The 20,050-nt window shown below is 43.1% G+C and overlaps 1 protein-coding gene across 2 annotated transcripts; it reads left to right on the top strand.

The window, feature by feature from the left end:
• The first annotated feature begins 852 nt into the window (after nt 1-852).
• Nucleotides 853-10,541, top strand: LOC110524780 (troponin I, slow skeletal muscle). Of its 2 annotated transcripts, none has more exons than XM_021604705.3 (8): nt 853-1,013; nt 5,412-5,443; nt 5,555-5,609; nt 6,249-6,380; nt 7,045-7,134; nt 8,237-8,410; nt 8,616-8,700; nt 10,158-10,541. In XM_021604705.3, exons 2-7 carry the CDS (start codon nt 5,433-5,435, stop codon nt 8,694-8,696), a joined length of 543 nt encoding a protein of 180 aa, XP_021460380.1. In that variant the 5' UTR covers nt 853-1,013; nt 5,412-5,432; the 3' UTR covers nt 8,697-8,700; nt 10,158-10,541. The 2 variants fall into 2 exon arrangements, with proteins under 2 accessions (XP_021460380.1, XP_021460376.1); XM_021604701.3 differs by lacking the exon at nt 10,158-10,541 and adding an exon at nt 8,812-9,146 and having other exon boundaries at nt 885-1,013.
• Nucleotides 10,542-20,050: the final 9,509 nt, after the last annotated feature.

Genomic DNA, 20,050 nt, shown 5'->3' with positions numbered 1-20,050 from the left:
TATTATGTCATGTTTCAAGTTTTGTGTGGACCTCAGGAAGAGTAGCTGCTGCTTTCACAGCTAATGGGGATCTTAATAAAATACCAAATACTCTAGAGAAGTCATTATTTTTGAAGTATATAAATGTTTTTAAATATTCTGCTATTTCAACAATACTGTTATCTGTAATTGTGTTGGTTCTCCATGTAAAAAAAAGTATGGTGGTCTTTTCTACATGATATCATATTCTTGCAGGACCTTTGCAAAGACCAACACCAAAAGATTGATATTGTAGATGACAAACGATACAACGTTGAAATCAAAGTGGGGAAAAACAATACAGAGGTATGCTATGTTATAGTATTTCTTATGTCCACATCACCCAACCACAAACCTGTCCACAATCCTGACAAACCCTACATCATCATATTTTACAGTCATTTTTTATGGTAACATTCCTAGCTACAGGGCCTTAGGGAAATATTCAGACCCCTTGACTTTTTCCACATGTTGTTATGTTACAGCCTTATTCTAAAATTGATTCAAAAGTAGTGACAAAGCAAAAAAAAACAAAAACGTTTTGGACATTTTTGCAAATGTAAACTCCATTTTAGGACATCCCTATGACAAAACTACATACTCTGTATAAAGTTCTAAATGTGTAGGTATGATACTGGTCCAGAGAAAGGGTTTAGAGGTGATTGTAGCAATACATGCTACATGTCAACTTGCCACCAACGGGTGGAGTCAGAACCATGAGACAGACTGACAGTGTACCGCCCCAAACGTTCAAGCCCATAAAAGTATTTAATTACAACACTTACCTGCCTGAATAACATTTAGATGCTATGTGCAACAGTAAACGTCAATGTCAGTGGGAGAGTGACTCGGACAGAGAGCAGTCTATTTTAGTGAGCCATTCACACAGGGGTTATAAACTATAAATCTGAATGATATTTCCCCTATGCGCTCTCAGCTACTCTCCCACCCTAAACTCCCTCACTCTCTCCCTCAGACTTTTCTACACCTTAAAGGTAGGGTTTGTCTCAATGACTCCTTTGGCGTAATATGAAGAAACTTACGTTTTTAAAATGTAATCTTCTGTGTGGATGAAATGTATTACATTTTAGGTTTGAAATGAATGCAGGAGGAGTTTCGCTGGTTGAGGAGAGCGGTGGAAAACAGTTTGGGAATGTGGAACTTTTCAGCATAGGTCAATTTTATTTATTTCTACAGGGCTGCTTGAATTCAGAATGGAAATATATGGTATAAGATGAAGACACATTGGATTAACATTGTTCTGAAGACTGACAGTGAATAGTTAGTGTTAATTAGTTCACATGCCTTGGAATAAGTGGGTTATGGAGTCTTATTGACGCCTATGCAGAGACTGGTCTGTTATGGAGATAAATGTTAACACCGCACATTGTAAAGCTTGAATATTCAACAAATGTTACAATGTTTAAATGTCACAATAATTATTTCAATATAACATTTTGGCAAACCTTTGTTTGTTCTCAAATAAATCAGAGCTGCATTTGAAATTGTTAATAAATTGTTTATTTTGAGTGTTAAAAAAACTCTTATGGATCGGACCTTTAAAAAAAAAAATCTTCTAAAATGACATACCCAAATATAACTGTAGCCTGTAGCTCAGGAGCTGAAGCAAGGATATGCATATTCTCGATACCATTTTATTTTTTTATTTCACCTTTATTTAACCATGTAAGCTAGTTGAGAACAAGTTCTCATTTAGAACTGCGACCTGGACAAGATAAAGCAAAGCAGTTCGACACATACAACAACACAGAGTTACACATGGAATAAACAAACACAGTCAATAATACAGTAGAAAAAGTATATACATACAGTGTGTGTAAATGAGGTGGGATAAGGGAGGTAAAGGCAATAAATAGGCCATGGTGCCAAAGTAATTACAATATAGCAATTAAACACTGGAATGGTAGATGTGCAGAAGATGACTGTGCAAGTAGAGATACCGGGGTGCAAAGGAGCAAGATAAATAAATAAATACACTATGGGGATGAGGTAGTTGGATGGGCTATTTACTGATGGGCTATGTACAGGTGCAGTGATCTGTGAGCTGCTCTGACGGCTGGTGCTTAAAGCTAGTGAGGGAGATATGAGCCTCCAGCTTCAGTGATTTTTGCAGTTCGTTCCAGTCATTGGCAGCAGAGAACTGGAAGGAAAGGCGGACAAAGGGGGAATTGGCTTCAGGGGTGACCAGTGAGATATACCTGCTGGATCGCGTGCTACGGGTGGGTGCTGCTATGGTGACCAGTGAGCTGAGATAAGACGGGGCTTTACCTAGCAGAGACTTGTAGATGACCTGGAGCCAGTGGGTTTGGCGACGAATATGAAGCGAGGGCCAGGCAACGAGAGCATACAGGTCGCAGTGGTGGTTAGTATATGGGGCTTTGGTGACAAAACAGATGGCACTGTGACAGACTGCATCCAATTTGTTGAGTAGAGTGTTGGAGGCTATTTTGTAAATTACATCGCCAAAGTCGAGGATCGGTAGGATAATCAGTTTTACAAGGGTATGTTTGGCAGCATGAGTGAATGATGCTTTGTTGCGAATTAGGAAGCCGATTCTAAATTTAATTTTGGATTGGAGATGCTTAATGTGAGTCTGGAAGGAGAGTTTACAGTCTAACCAGACACCTTGGTATTTGTAGTTGTACACATATTCTAATTCAGAACCGTCCAGAGTAGTGATACTCGACGGGCGGGCAGGTGCGGGCAGCGATCGGTTGAAGAGCATGCATTTAGTTTTACTTGCATTTAAGAGCAGTTGGAGGCCACGGAAGGAGAGTTGTATGGCATTGAAGCTCGTCTGGAGGTTAGTTAACACAGTGTCCAAAGAAGGGCCAGAGGTATACAGAATGGTGTCGTCTGCGTAGAGGTGGATCAAACAATCACCAGCAGCAAGTGCAACATCATTGATGTATACAGAGAAGAGAGTCAGGCCGAGAATTTAACCCCGTGGCAGCCCCATAGACACTGCCAGAGGTCCGGACAACATGCCCTCCGAATTGACACACTGAACTCTATCAGAGAAGTAGTTGGTGAAGCAGGCGAGGCAATCATTTTAGAAACCAAGGCTGTTGCCGATAAGAATGTGGTGATTGACAGAGTCGAAAGCCTTGGCCAGGTCGATGAATACGGCTGCACAGTAATGTCTCTTATCAATGGCGGTTATGATATTGTTTAGGAACTTGAGCGTGGCTGAGGTGCACCCATAACCAGCTTCTTTTTTTTTTTTTTTTTTTTTTTTTTTTTAAGGAAACACTTTGAAGTTTGTGGAAATGTGAAATTAAGAATATAACACATTAGATCTGGTAAAAGATAATATAAAGAAAAAACGTGTTTACATTTTAAAAAATGTTCCATCTTTGAAATGCAAGAGAAAGGCCATTATCTGGCTTTAGGACACTTGGCACAATTTAGATTTTGTCCAGGTGACTGCAGTGTGTGTGCAAAGTTTTAGACTGATCCAATGATCTACTATATTTCTGTTCAATATGTTGCATCAAGTCTGCCCAAATGTGCTTAATTGGTCAATATATACATTTTCATTTGTGCACTCTCCTCAAACAATAGCATGGCATGTTTTCACTGTATTAGCTACTGTAAATTGGGCAGTGTAGTTAGATTAACAAGAATTTCTAAGCTTTCTGCCCGTATAATATATGTCTATGTCCTGGGAAACGTTCTTGTTACTTACAACATCATGCTAATCACATTAGCGCACATTAGCTCAACTGTCCCGAGGGTGGGACATAGATCTGTAGAGATCTTTAAGAGATTTAAAGTGCAGTGCATGCCCTGACATTTCCCCCAAAAGATGTATATGTGATACAGTTTAGTCGGAAAGTATTCAGGCCCCTTGACTAAAATGGTTAAATAAAAAAAGGCCTCATCAATCAACACACAATACCCCATAATGAAAGCAAAACAGGTTTTTAGATTTTTTTTGCAAATGTATACATAAAAAAAAATGAAATACCTCGAAATTGAGCTCAGATGCATCCTGTTTCCATTGATAATCCTTGAGATGGGCCTTGGTCCTGGAGGTGACCAAGACCCTGATGGTCACTTTGACAGCGCTGGGAGAACCTTCCAGAAGGACAACTCTCTCTGCAGCACTCCACTAATCCTAATCAGGCCTTTTTAGCAAGTCTTTATGGCAGAAGCCACGACTCAGTAAAAGGCACATGACAGCCCGCTTGGAGTTTGCCAAAAGGCACCTAAAGGACTCTCAGACCATGAGAAACAAGATTCTCTGGTCTGATGAAACCAAGATTGAACTCTTTGGCCTGAAAACCAAGCGTCAGGTGTAGAGGAAACCTGGCACTTGAGGCTGTAATCGCTGCCAGAGGTGCTTCAACAAAGTACTGAGTAAAGTGTCTGGATACTTGTGTAAATGTGATATTTTATTTTGTTATTTTTAATACATTTAGTATTTTTTAAATAAACTGTTTTTGCTTTGTTATTATGGGGTATTGTGTATACATTGAGGGGAGAAAACAATTGAATCAATTTTAGAATAAGTCTGTAACGTAACAACATTTGGAAAAAGTCAAGGTGTCTGAATACTTTCCGAATGCACTGTAAATACAGTGGCAGCAGCTAATAGGGATCCATAATAAATACAAATTAGTTGGGTTATGGACTCTACAAGGTGTCGTAAGCGTTCCACAGGGATGCTGGCCCATGTTGACTCCAATGCTTCCCACAGTTGTGTCAAGTTGGCTGGATTTCCTTTGGGTGGTGGACTATTCTTGATTCACACGGGAAACCGTTGAGCCTGAAAAACCCAGTCGCGTTGCAGTTCTTGACACAAACCACTGCACCTGGCACCTGCTATACTACTGTACCCCTTTCAAAGGCACTTAAATGTTGTCTTACTCATTCACCCTCACATCCTGTGAGCTTCAAATAACAAGAGCCCTCTTCTGCCTTACATACTGAACACATTTCAAATACTTTTCAAATAAAATACCTCAAGTATGGACACAGGCCTCTATTTGACTTGGACACAGGCTTAACCAGCAGTGCACATTAAATGATCTAAAAGAGGTTCAATGAGGCAACATGTGCACTGGGTGTGAGACATAGCTGATGCAAAGGAGGATACAACCAATCATCAATCCCCATCCTAAGCATTGGCAACAGCTTAATATGTGAAAGATACACTACATTGTATTTGCAATACATTTTTCAACCAAATACATAAAAAAAATAATAATAAGATTATTACAAAATGTATATATATTTTTTAGCACCAGTTGATAAAAAGGCCAACCTGGATCCTCATGAATGGTATGTAAGCCTGAATGTTCTGTTGTTTCGTTTTTTTGTTTGTGTTGAGGGTGAAAATGCTTTCTTCTCCTACCTCCAAATTTCAGGGCTAAGACAATAAGGGAAACATGGCGGACGCGTAAGTAGTGATGTTTACGTGTGCATTGGAAAGATGAACCACATCATATAACAGAACAGCCCATCTCCATGTTCTCTATTTCTCCCCCTCTGTCATTTAATGCTGACACAGGCCCAAACCAAAAGAAAAGTCCAAGATCTCCTCAGCCCGACGGTTGGGGTTGAAGGTGAGCATTTTGGCATCCATGGTCAACACAAGAACAAAACTTGTAGTCTTACACTGTCGGAACTAGAAGCACAAGCATTTCGCTACACCCGCAATAACATCTGCTAATCACGTGTATGTGACCAATAAGATTTGATTTGATTTGAGATATGAACAGTGTATAAACCAGTGGAGACTGCTGAGGGGAGACCGACTCATAATAATTGCTGGAACGGAGTCAATGGAATGGCATCAACCACATGGAAACCACATGTTTGATGCGTTTGATACCATTCCATTGACTCCATTCCAGCCATTATTATGAGCTGTCCTCCCCCTCAGCAGCCTCCAATGACATAAACAGAACGCATGTCATAACGCGTAGCTCATGTGTAGCTCATGAACCCCGACCTCTTGTGACCTTTTGAACCTATGTTTACATTCCTTTGGATGTTTGTGCTCCTATAAACACGTGTTTGATACAATTCCACTAATTCCGCTCCAGACATTATCACGAGCCCGTCCTCTCCAATTAAGGTGTCACCAACCTCATGTGGTAGCTTTATGTTTCCTTCCTATAGATCATATTGCTGACAGTAGCTTTATGTTTCCTTCCTATAGATCAGATTTCTGACTGCAGCTTTATGTTTCCTTCCTATAGATCAGATTGCTGACAGTAGCTGGCCAGATGCTAGAGGTTGAGACGGAGGAGAAGAAGAGAGAAAGAGAAGAAGCTCTCGCTGAGAGAGTCCCTCCTCTCAAGCTTTCTGGCTTGTCTGTGGATGAGCTCATGGTATTATTTATTGAAACTTCAGTCTGCCAGCAGCATACCACCCTGCAATCCCACTACTGGCTATCCTCTGAAGCTAAGCAGGGTTGGTCCTGGTCTGTCCCTGGATGGGAGACCAGATACTGCTAAACGTGGTGTTGGAGGGCCAGTAGGAGGCACTTTTCTCTGGTCTAAAAAACTATCTTCCTTATGTAGGGTGCTGTCTTTCAGTTGGGATGTTAAAATAGGTATCCTGTGGTCATTAAATATCCCATGGCACTTGTTGTAAGAGTAGGGGCGTTAACCCTGGTGTCCTGGCTAAAATCCCAATATGGCCACCTAATCAGCCCCAGCTTCCAATTAGCTCATTCCTGTAACTATTCCCCAGGTTGTTGCTGTAGATGATAATTTTTCTCAGTAAAATAAGGGATGAAAATATATTTTTAAAAATTTAACTAGGTGGGTCTTGTTGAGATAAAAATCTATTTTTCAAGAGAGACCTGGATATAGACCTAGGTATACACACTGACACTCACATTGACATTGTATACAATACTGTTACGAGTGCATTTATGTCGCCATGTGAGGGTGTGGATAATGCATTATAATACACGACAGTTGAAATTCTTTACAGAAAGTGTAACAAAAGAAAATATGATAAATGTTCTGTCTTTTGTTCTCTTGGCAGGATTTGTGCAAAGATCTGCACCGTAAGATCGACGTGGTAGATGAGGAGCGATACGACGTGGGACTGAAAGTAACCAAAACTGACAAGGAGGTAGGATACTCAAAAATAATTTGTAGAAAACAAATAATTGCAGAGGGAAATGACAAAAGATCAGGGTAAAAATAATTGAAAGTACTACATTAATTATTATTTTTTGGGGGGGGGGTCTTTTATTTTTACTTCACTACATTCCTAAAGAAAATACTGTACTTTTTACTCCATACATTTTCCCTGTCACCCAAAAGTTACATTTTGAATACTTAGAAATTGGTACAATTCACACACTTATCAAGAGAACATCCCATGTCATCCCTACTGCCTCTGATCTGGCAAACTGACTAAACAAAAATGCTTAATTTGTAAATTATGTCTGAGTGTTGGAGAGTGCCCCTGGCTATCTGTAGATTTAAAAAATAATAATAATGTCAGCCATTTGAAATGATTTATACTTTTACTTTAACTTTTGATACTTAAGTATATTTTGGAAGTTACATTTACTTTTGACACTTCAAAACCAAATACTTAATTATTTTTAGTAAAAAAAAAAAAAAACATTTTAAAAAGGCCAGGGTTTGGGAAGTCAATGAGAGAAGTGAAAAATTCTTCCTTGGTTGTTAATTTTCTCGAAATGTCTTACGTAGCTGAACATGTCATTACTCCAACCTCAGGGAAGTGACAAACAGCTTCATATCAAAGGAGTGCCTTTTATTTGACGGCCTGCACAGGTGCAGTTCAGCGAGAATTGACCGTTAGACCCGATGACGTGTTTCTGTGTATGAACTTAGCTATCCAACATCGCCATGACATCGCTACAAGCGTGATCAAGGACTTCTATTTCCGTCTTCATTCTGTGCTGTCTTTGATAATACAAAACACTGCCTCCCAACGGCTATGAGTTCAACATTAATTAAGAGGGAACGTCAGCCACAGTACATACTCGTTGCTGTACAACTGGGAAGATTACGCATCTGTCCCAAATAGCACACTATTCCCTATATATTGCACTACTTATAACCAAAGCCCTATAGGGCCTGGGCAAAATTAGTGCACTATAAAGGGAATAGGGTGCCATTTGGGACATTGGCAATGGTCACAGTAAATGTGAAAGCCTGTATTGTGACTGAAAGTTATTATGTCCTCTGTGCTCTGCCAGTGCCATGAGTTGGGTCTGAAGATCATTGAGCTGCAGAGCAAGTTCAAGAAGCCAAGCCTGAAGAGGGTGAAGATCTCAGCTGAGATGATGCTCAGTGTTCTGCTGGGCTCCAAGCACAAAGAGACAATCGACTTCAAGTCCAACCTCAAGACAGTCAAGAAAGCAGAGGAGAAGGTAAGACTGGTCCATGCTCAGTCCGTTGTACTTCGTCAAGATGTCTACTTGCTTTTACTTGTTATATTGAGGTATTATCACAGACAGTAGAAATCTAAGAAGCTCTTCATCTCGAATCCAAATTATGAACTTGTTGTTTATTCTCACGCTAGTTTGTTTGTCAATGACTGATTGAGTGTCAATGACACATTTCTGCTTCCTACAGAAAGAGGAGGTCACCGACTGGCGTCAAAATGTGGATGCCATGTCAGGCATGGAGGGCAGAAAGAAGATGTTTGATGCTTGATAAGGTACACAAAACATTGCATGCACTGAGAAGATCAATTCCTGTAGTCAACACATTGCTACAACACAGAACTGCAATTACATCTGTTTACTTTGGTATATGAAATGTTTTGCAGATTAGTGATGATTATCAAGGAAGGCTTTTCTGATTGGAAATGAAAGAAGTAGAAAAGGAGAGGACAACTGAAGGTATTATAACTGTAAGAGATAACTGAGTGAACACATGGAGAAGAAAGAAAAAGTTATTGAATATATTTGTTATTTTTTGTTACATGAAATCAAAATGTTAATTTAAATAACTATATGAGACTGTTGAAGCAAATATAAATAGTTGAAATACGTTTTTATTAAGTATTAATACAATATATATTGTATCTGAGCAAATGCATGTCTTTATTTGCAACACCTGTTTGCAGAAGTTACAAGACAATAAAAAAAAATGGTTTGAGTATTTCAAGTGCAGTTTCTTGTTTAATGTACAATACTCCACTACCGCCTGATATCAGTGTTACATTTAGGTCTGAGAAAATTGTTTTGGTCCTCTTGACTAGGTTGGATGGGGAGCATCTGTGCACGGCTATTTTCAGGTCTCTCCAGAGATGTTCGATTGGGTTCACGTCTGGGGTCTGACTGGGCCACTCAATGACATTCAGAGACTTGTCCCAAAGCCACTCCTGCATTGTCTTGGCTGTGTAGGGTCATTGTCCTGCTGGAAGGTAAACCTTCGCCCTAGTCTAAGGTCCTGAGTGCTCTGGATCAGGTTTTCATCAAGGATCTCTCTGTACTTTGCTCTGTTCATCTTTCCCTCTATCCTGACTAGTCTCCGAGTCCCTGCCGCATGCAACCACCATGCTTCACCGTAGGGATGGTGCCAGGTTTCCTCCAGATGTGATGCTTGGCATTCAGGCCAAAGAGTTCGATATTGGTTTCATCAGACCAGGGAATCTAGTTTCTCAAGGTCTGAGAGTCTTTAGGTGCCTTTTGGCCAACTCCAAGCGGGCTGTCATGTGCCTTTGATAGAGGAGTGGCTTCCGTCTGGCTTCCGTCTCTACCATAAAGGCCTGATTGGAAGAGTTCTGCAGATATGGCTGGAAGGTTCTCCCATCTCGATAGAGGAACTCTTGAGTTCTTGGTCACCTCCCTGACCAAGGCCCTTCTCCCCCGATTGCTCAGTTTGTCCGGTTGGCCAGCTCTAGGAAGAGTCTTGGTGGTTCCAAACTTCTTACATTTAAGAATGATGGAGGCCACTCTGTTCTTAGGGACCTTCAATGCTGCATAAATGTTTTGGTACCCTTCCCCAGATCTGTGCCTCGACACAATCCGGAGCTCTCTGAGCTCTACGGACAATTCCTTCGACTTCATGGCTTGGTTTTTGCTCTGACATGCACTGTCAACTGTGGGACCTTATATAAACAGGTGTGTGCCTTTTCTAATCATGTCAAATCATTTGAATTTACCACAGGTGGACTCCAATCAAGTTGTAGAAACATCTCAAGGATGATCAATGGAAACAGGATGCACCTGAGTTCAATTCCGAGTCGCATAGCTAAGGGTCGGAATACTTATGTAAATAAAGTATTTCTATTTTTTTACCCTGTTTTCACTTTGTCATTACAGGGTACTGTGTGTAGATTGATGAGGGGAAAAGTATCTCATCCATTTTGGAATAAGGCTGTAATGTAACAAAATGTAGAAAAAGTCAAGGGGTCTGAATACTTTACGAATGCACTGCATACTAATGTATTACTGCATCTGCATATCCCCCATCAAGAGTTAGAAGTGTTTCAACATGTACAGTCTGACCTATTAATTAATAAATCAATCATCTTTTGAGCTCAAGTGCAAATTGAACTGCTTGTCAAATGATTATGGGGGCATTATGGATTGCTGTGGTTGAGATTTTAAAAAAATTCATTTTGTGGACAACAGGACAATACATTTAATACACACTCAATATACAGGATAGAAATACTGTACATCCAGAATCCCTTACTTATGAAAACATGTTAAAAAAAAAGATTTCTAATTTGTGTAACTTAGAATATTGCTGACAGAGGTAAACCTGACTTATTTTAGTGCCAGTCACTGCCAGGTACACAAAACAAAAAATGAAAGTCCTTGGGAACATTCAACTCTTATAATACAGATAAGGTTAACTCAAATCTGTGTGGTCGTTGTTATTTTCCGAATTACATGGCTTTGTACAGTTGTGTGACATAGACCAAATCCTCTGAAATGCTCTTAGTTGTGTACACCACGTATAATGTATCACTTACATAAACGTTATTACACTCTCACATGTAGTACAACCGCTTAAACTGAAATCAAATCACTTCATCGAGTTTGTCCCCCTTCGGTCAGTCACTGTGTATGAACAGACAACCGGACAGGTGAAAAGACACACGTAATTAGCATCCACAGACCAGAGATTGGGATCTGCAGCATTTCACAGCAAGAATGGTGAGGACAGTGAGTCTATTTTAGTGAACACCTCAACGCGAGGCCGAGAATCTATGTATCTACACACTTTCCGTCCCTCCAGCCTCACATAGACGACTAGTAACGTTACAGTAGGTTTTCCTCAAATGAAAGGTACGTTTCCAGTACTAATGTTTTGAAAGTGGCTTGCTGTCAGTATGAGTAGTCACCCCAACAAAGAGAGGTCAAGTTGAAGTAGTAAATAGGAAGTTTGTCCACTTGATTTACTCAAGGATTGTTTTAGTTTGCCAACAATTTCTATTGCAATCATTTTTTTTTATTTTTTTACAATCGGATATTTTATGAATTATCGAAATACCAGAAAATTGTTATGTTATTTGTGTTACCTATCCTATTTGTGTGAGATGTTACAGAAGATAACCAATAACCAAGCTAACCAATTAAGCTATTTATATGTACAATTTATGCAATCTAAAGTCTACAATAATTAAAAGGAGATCTCTTGGGAGAATACCTTCATAAACAAAATTATAAACCTACATAAAAGCATTATTTAATCAATGCCCCAAATACTAAATTCTAGTGAGATATGTTTCTAAATACTAACAATATTGAATAAAAACTACATGAAATAAAGACCAAATACGAGTCAGACAGATTCATTGTGTTAACAGTACTGACTTTCATTGATTATTTAATGATTCCTAGATCATCTCATTTTCTGTAGTTGTATCATATGTTCTATAAACAGTCAATTGTTGTAGTTCTGAACGGCAGGTAGCCTAGTGGTTAGAGTGTTGGGCCACTAACCAAAAAGGTTGCTAGATCAAATCCCTGAGCTGACGAGGTACAAATCTGTCATTCTGCTCCTTGTTACGCACGCCTCTATGAAGAGGGAACGCAACACCCTGCTACAACTAAACTCTGTGAAGTGAAAAAGGTATGGACTGTAGGTGCGAGTAAGGATGACAGACAGAATGTGGTACCGTTACAAGGACTTTATTCCTTTACACGGTAATATGGGGAAAAGGGGCTGGACGGAACCAAAGCAAAGAAAGTAAATCTCAAAGCCCCCCCCTCTCCTATCTTACCTGCCTACCCACTACTTACCTATTTTAGCACCACCTGGTGCCCTAACCAAAATACAGGGGGTGGTCCGCCCAGGTCTTACCTAGTGTACCTAGACAATGAATATACTACGGGTATATGTATGCCCGCGGGCCTCTTGCCTAAGCACTCCCAAGGTTTTTTTTTTTTCCTGAAATAAAACATGCAAATACAAACTACAACACATAAACTGGGGAACGTAACACTCCTGAACAAGGCAGTTAACCCATTTGTTCCTAGGCTGTCATTGTAAATACAAATTTGTTCTTAACTGACTAGTTAAAGGTCAAATGAAAAAAAAACAAGCCAAAATGTAAATTGATAACCTGGCAGAATTAATATGAATGTCATCCAAACCAACAACATGCTTTTAGAACGTTGAAATACATTTTTGCAAGCTCATCACTTGTATTGTCCAAAATATAGTGACATAGTTGAAAATATAGTGACATAGTTGAAAATATAGTGACATAGTTGAAAATATAGTGACATAGTTGAAAATATAGTGACATAGTTGAAAATATAGTGACATAGTTGAGAAAAACTATATTTTAGTCCATTTTAGTCCTCTTTTTTATTGACGGGGGACACACAGTACCGTAGCCATGTCTGAAGCGTAAGAATCCATGTCTTACGCTATAATAACAATATAAATATGATCATCCTCCTCTTTGTCTATTTTTCATCTTTATCTCAAATTTACTCTCTGTCCAGGCCGGTAAGTTCATTTTCATATTCAAACCGGGACAAATGAACCCTGCTCCTGTAGTTGACTATTGTGACAGGTCTAATGTCACTCACAATCATTTATGCCTCATTGCCCTAGGCTAGAAGTAGCCGGTGGAACAGAACACAAATCATGTCATGTCAGGATCTTATGTTGTGGATTTTTTTGGGGGACTATACAGACAACTAATTTGAGGCAGGGATAAAAATCTTATGTATACTGTCCATAAAACATAATTAATACTTAAATAAGAACATATTGATCATTTATAATATTGTTTATTCCATGTTCAACAATGTGCTTAAGACACCTTTTCTGCCCTGATTTCAGCCAAAACCAAAGTCAAAGATCTCTCTGCATATCACAGACTCTTGTTGAAGGTAGCTTTTGTGTATTATTTAACTGGCAGCTGTACAAGAAGCTTATCCATAATGTGTGTGTGTTGTAATTTGTGGGTAATGTGTTGTACATAGATATACTGTATATAAAACATAATGCAAGTTATGCTACTATTATACTCAGGGTTGGACGGATTACTTGAAAAATGTAATCAGTTACTGTAATTAGTAAGGCAATCAATTGGTTTACTCGAAATGACATTACATTACTAATTACTTTTGGATTCCTTCCTTGGTGAGCCAGCATCTGCCTCATCAGTTTATGCTGACGACCGATCAGTTCCCTCTCTAACTCTACCCACACAACCCCCCAGAATCCTTGGTCAAGTGATGGCTCAACTTCCTGCTGTGTCCCTGGATGAAATTACCTCACTGGTCAGTTTCACTGTCAGGTTTCAGGGAAAGCTTTCCCAACCCTCGTTTTTTAATTGTGAAATTATAGGCTTATAGACAAATCGAAGTGCATTGGTTGCGTATACAGTTTAGCAGACGTTATAGTGGGTGCAGTGAAATTCTTATGTTACTAGCCCCAAACAATGTAGTAAAATGTCAAACAAGCACACACAAAAAAATAAAAAAAATAAAACACAACAAGAAATCAAGAAATGTCCGAACAAATCTAACAACTCAAATAGCACTGCAACAGTTATCCAAATGCAATCTATAGGTACAGTGCAGCCACAGACTGTTCCCTCTACTATCACATGGCAAGCGGTACCGGAGTGCCAAGTCTAGGACAAAAAGGCTTCTCAACTGTTTTTACCCCCAAGCCAATAGACTCCTGAACAGGTATTCAAATGGCTACCAGGACTGTTTGCATTGTGTGCCCCCCCAACTCTGTTTTTACGCTGCTGCTACTCTCTGTTTATGCATAGTCACTTTAACCATATCTACATGTACATACTACCTCAATCAGCCTGACTAACCGGTGTCTGTATGTAGCTTCGCTACTTTTATAGCCTGTCTTTTTACTGTTGTTTTATTTCTTTACTTACCTATTGTTCACCTAACACCTTTTGTCATGTATTGTCATGTTGTGTCTTGTTTCTGTCCTTTCCCTTCACCCTGTCTCCCTCTGCTGGTCGTTATTAGGTTACCTTTTCTCCCCCTCTTTCCCCCAGCTGTTCCTTGTCTCCTCCTAACTACCTCGTCACCCCTTTTCCCACCTGTTCCCTTTTTCCCTCTGATTAGTCCTCTATATCTCTCTCTGTTTTTGTTCCTGTCTTTGTCGGATTCTCGTTTGTGTTACTCATGCCTGAACCAGACTATCGTCGTGTTTGCTGCAACCTTGTCCTGTCCTGTCGGAATCTGCCTGTTCAGCTAACCTTGTCCTGTCCTGTCGGAATCTGCCTGTCCATCTGAGCCTACGTGTGTTTCGTCATTAAAGAAACTCTGTTTTGTTAATTCGCTTTTGGGTCCTCATTCACGCACCGTAACAGAAGAATCCGACCAAGAATGGACCCAGCGACTTCGGATCCTCTCCACTCAGCCGTCGAGATCCAGGGAGCGATGCTAGGCAGACACGAGCAGGAATTGTCTGCTGCTCGACATGCCGTTGAGACCCTGGCCACCCAAGTCTCCAACCTCACAGAACAGGTTCACCATCTCCGCCTCGATCCACCGGCCACTTCCAGGGCTTTCGAATCTCCGGAGCCCAGAATCAATAACCCGCCGTGTTACTCTGGGGAGCCCACTGAATGCCGCTCGTTCCTCACCCAGTGTGATATTGTGTTTTCTCTCCAGCCCAACACTTACTCCAGGAGCACTGCTCGTGTCGCCTACGTCATATCTCTCCTTACTGGACGGGCTCGTGAGTGGGGCACGGCAATCTGGGAGGCAAGGGCTGAGTGTACTAACCAGTATCAGGACTTTAAGGAGGAGATGATACGGGTTTTTGATCGATCTGTTTTTGGGGAGGAGGCTTCCAGGGTCCTGTCTTCCCTATGTCAAGGTAATCGATCCATAACAGACTACTCTATTGAGTTTCGCACTCTTGCTGCCTCCAGTGGCTGGAACGAGCCGGCTTTGCTCGCTCGTTTTCTGGAGGGTCTCCGCGCAGAGGTAAAGGATGAGATTCTCTCCCGGGAGGTTCCTTCCAGCGTGGATTCCTTGATTGAACTCGCTATTCGCATTGAGCGACGGGTTGATCTTCGTCACCGAGCTCGTGGAAAGGAGCTCGCGTTCTCCGTTGCCCCCCTCTCCGCATCACTACCATCTTCCTCTGCCGGCTCGGGTGCTGAGCCTATGCAGCTGGGAGGTATCCGCATCTCGACTAAGGAGAGGGAACGGAGAATCACCAACCGCCTCTGTCTCTATTGCGGTTCTGCTGGTCATTTTGTCACTTCATGTCCGGTAAAAGCCAGAGCTCATCAGTAAGCGGAGGGCTACTGGTGAGCGCTACTACTCCTGTCTCTCCTTCAAGATCCTGCACTACCTTGTCGGTCCATCTACGCTGGACCGGTTCGTCAGCTTCCTGCAGTGCCTTAATAGACTCTGGGGCGGAGGGCTGTTTTATGGACGAGACCTGGGCTCGGGAACATGACATTCCTCTCAGACAGTTAAGGGAGTCCACGGCCTTGTTCGCCCTGGATGGTAGTCCTCTCCCCAGGATTCAGCGTGAGACGCTACCTTTAACCCTCACTGTTTCTGGTAATCATAGCGAAACCATTTCTTTTTTAATTTTTCGTTCACCTTTTACACCTGTTGTTTTGGGCCATCCCTGGCTAGTTTGTCATAATCCTTCCATTAATTGGTCTAGTAATTCTATCCTCTCCTGGAACGTCTCTTGTCATGTGAAATGTTTAATGTCTGCTATCCCTCCTGTTTCCTCTGTCTCTTCTTCACAGGAGGAGCCTGGTGATTTGACAGGGGTGCCGGAGGAATATCACGATCTGCGCATGGTGTTCAGTCGGTCCAGGGCCACTTCTCTTCCTCCACACCGGTCGTATGATTGTAGTATTGATCTCCCTCCGGGAACCACTCCCCCCCGGGGTAGACTATACTCTCTGTCGGCTCCCGAACGTAAGGCTCTCGAAGATTATTTGTCTGTAGCTCTTGCCGCCGGTACCATAGTCCCCTCCTCCTCTCCCGCCGGAGCGGGGTTTTTTTTTGTTAAGAAGAAGGACGGGTCCCTGCGCCCCTGCATAGATTATCGAGGGCTGAATGACATAACAGTGAAGAATCGTTATCCGCTTCCTCTTATGTCTTCAGCCTTCGAGATCCTGCAGGGAGCCAGGTTTTTCACTAAGCTGGACCTTCGTAACGCTTACCATCTCGTGCGCATCAGGGAGGGGGACGAGTGGAAGACGGCGTTTAACACTCCGTTAGGGCACTTTGAATACCGGGTTCTTCCTTTCGGCCTCGCTAACGCTCCAGCTGTCTTTCAGGCATTAGTCAATGATGTCCTGAGAGACATGCTGAACATCTTTGTTTTCGTTTACCTTGACGATATCCTGATTTTTTCACCGTCACTCCAGATTCATGTTCAGCACGTTCGACGTGTCCTCCAGCGCCTTTTAGAGAATTGTCTTTTTGTAAAGGCTGAGAAGTGCTCTTTTCATGCCTCCTCCGTCACATTTCTCGGTTCTGTTATTTCCGCTGAAGGCATTAAGATGGATCCCGCTAAGGTCCAAGCTGTCATTGATTGGCCCGTTCCTAAGTCACGCGTCGAGCTGCAGCGCTTTCTCGGCTTCGCGAACTTCTATCGTCGTTTCATCCGTAATTTCGGTCAGGTGGCAGCTCCTCTCACAGCCCTTACTTCTGTCAAGACGTGCTTTAAGTGGTCCGTTTCCGCCCAGGGAGCTTTTGATCTCCTCAAGAATCGTTTTACATCCGCACCTATCCTTGTTACACCTGACGTCACTAGACAGTTCGTTGTCGAGGTTGACGCGTCAGAGGTGGGCGTGGGAGCCATTCTTTCTCAGCGCTCCCTCTCTGACGACAAGGTCCACCCTTGCGCGTATTTTTCTCATCGCCTGTCGCCGTCGGAACGTAACTATGATGTGGGAAACCGCGAACTGCTCGCCATCCGCTTAGCCCTAGGCGAATGGCGACAGTGGTTGGAGGGGGCGACCGTTCCTTTTGTCGTTTGGACTGACCATAGGAACCTTGAGTACATCCGTTCTGCCAAACGACTTAATGCGCGTCAGGCGCGCTGGGCGCTGTTTTTCGCTCGTTTCGAGTTCGTGATTTCTTATCGTCCGGGCTCTAAGAACACCAAGCCTGATGCTTTATCTCGTCTCTTCAGTTCTTCAGTAGCCTCCACTGACCCCGAGGGGATTCTCCCTGAGGGGCGTGTTGTCGGGTTGACTGTCTGGGGAATTGAGAGGCAGGTAAAGCAAGCACTCACTCAAACTCCGTCGCCGCGCGCTTGTCCTAGGAACCTTCTTTTCGTTCCCGTTCCTACTCGTCTGGCCGTTCTTCAGTGGGCTCACTCTGCCAAGTTAGCCGGCCATCCTGGCGTTCGGGGTACGCTTGCTTCCATTCGCCAGCGTTTTTGGTGGCCCACCCGGGAGCATGACACGCGTCGCTTCGTGGCTGCTTGTTCGGTCTGCGCGCAGACTAAGTCCGGTAACTCCCCTCCTGCCGGCCGTCTCAGGCCGCTTCCCATTCCCTCTCGACCGTGGTCTCACATCGCCTTAGATTTTGTCACCGGACTGCCTTCGTCAGCGGGGAAGACTGTTATTCTTACGGTTGTCGACAGGTTCTCTAAGGCGGCTCATTTTATTCCCCTTGCTAAGCTTCCTTCTGCTAAAGAGACGGCACAAATCATCATCGAGAATGTTTTCAGAATTCATGGCCTTCCGTCAGACGTCGTTTCGGACAGAGGTCCGCAATTCACGTCTCAATTTTGGAGGGAGTTTTGCCGTTTGATTGGGGCTTCCGTCAGTCTCTCTTCCGGCTTTCACCCCCAGTCTAACGGTCAAGCAGAACGGGCCAATCAGACTATTGGTCGCATCTTACGCAGTCTTTCTTTTCGCAACCCTGCGTCTTGGTCAGAACAGCTCCCCTGGGCAGAATACGCCCACAACTCGCTTCCTTCGTCTGCGACCGGGCTATCTCCTTTTCAGAGTAGCCTCGGGTACCAGCCTCCGCTGTTCTCATCTCAGTTCGCCGAGTCCAGCGTCCCCTCCGCTCAGGCTTTTGTCCAACGTTGCGAGCGCACCTGGAAGAGGGTCAGGTCTGCACTTTGCCGTTATAGGGCGCAGACTGTGAGAGCTGCTAATAAGCGTAGAACTAAGAGTCCTAGATATTGTCGCGGTCAGAGAGTTTGGCTCTCCACTCAGAACCTTCCCCTTAAGACCGCTTCTCGCAAGTTGACCCCGCGGTTCATTGGTCCGTTCCGTATCTCTCGGATCATTAATCCTGTCGCAGTGCGACTTCTTCTTCCGCGATATCTTCGTCGCGTCCACCCGGTCTTCCATGTCTCCTGTGTCAAGCCCGTTCTTCGCGCCCCCGCTCGTCTTCCCCCCCCCCCCATCCTTGTCGAGGGCGCACCCATCTACAGGGTCCGTAGGATTTTGGACATGCGTCCTCGGGGCCGTGGTCATCAGTACCTAGTAGATTGGGAGGGGTACGGTCCTGAGGAGAGGAGTTGGGTTCCCTCTCGGGACGTGCTGGACCGTGCGCTGATCGATGATTTCCTCCGTTGCCGCCAGGCTTCCTCCTCGAGTGCGCCAGGAGGCGCTCGGTGAGTGGGGGGGTACTGTCATGTATTGTCATGTTGTGTCTTGTTTCTGTCCTTTCCCTTCACCCTGTCTCCCTCTGCTGGTCGTTATTAGGTTACCTTTTCTCCCCCTCTTTCCCCCAGCTGTTCCTTGTCTCCTCCTAACTACCTCGTCACCCCTTTTCCCACCTGTTCCCTTTTTCCCTCTGATTAGTCCTCTATATCTCTCTCTGTTTTTGTTCCTGTCTTTGTCGGATTCTCGTTTGTGTTACTCATGCCTGAACCAGACTATCGTCGTGTTTGCTGCAACCTTGTCCTGTCCTGTCGGAATCTGCCTGTTCAGCTAACCTTGTCCTGTCCTGTCGGAATCTGCCTGTCCATCTGAGCCTACGTGTGTTTCGTCATTAAAGAAACTCTGTTTTGTTAATTCGCTTTTGGGTCCTCATTCACGCACCGTAACACCTTTTTTGCATTATTGGTTAGAGCCTGTAAGTAAGCATTTCACTGTAAGGTGTTGTATTCGGCGCACGTGACAAATAAACTTTGATTTGATTTGATTATTCTTGAGATGTTTCTACAACTTGGAGTCCACCTGTGGTAAATTCAATTGATTGGATATGATTTGGAAAGGCACACACCTGTCTATATAAGGTCCCACAGTTGACAGTGCATGTCAGTTCAGAAACCAAGCCATGAGGTTGAAGGAACTGTCCGTAGAGCCCCGAGACAGGGTTGTGTCGAGCCACAGATCTGGGCAAGAGTACCAAAACATTTATGCAGCATTAAAGGTCCCCAAGTGTCCTCCATTACTTTTAAATGGAAGAAGTTTGGAACCACCAAGACTCTTCCTAGAGCTGGTCGCCTGGCCAAACTGAGCAATTGGGTGAGAAGGGCCTTGGTCAGGGAGGTGACCAAGAACCCGATGGTCACTCTGACAGAGCTCCAGAGTTCATCTGTGGAGATGGGAGAATCTTCCAGAATATAAAAAAAAAACATGAGCTGGCGCACACCCGGAATAA

Source organism: Oncorhynchus mykiss, chromosome 1 (assembly GCF_057628025.1).
Source record: "Oncorhynchus mykiss isolate SJ-2025 chromosome 1, ASM5762802v1, whole genome shotgun sequence".
NCBI lineage: Eukaryota > Metazoa > Chordata > Actinopteri > Salmoniformes > Salmonidae > Oncorhynchus > Oncorhynchus mykiss.
This window is presented reverse-complemented; position numbering and strand designations above follow the sequence as displayed.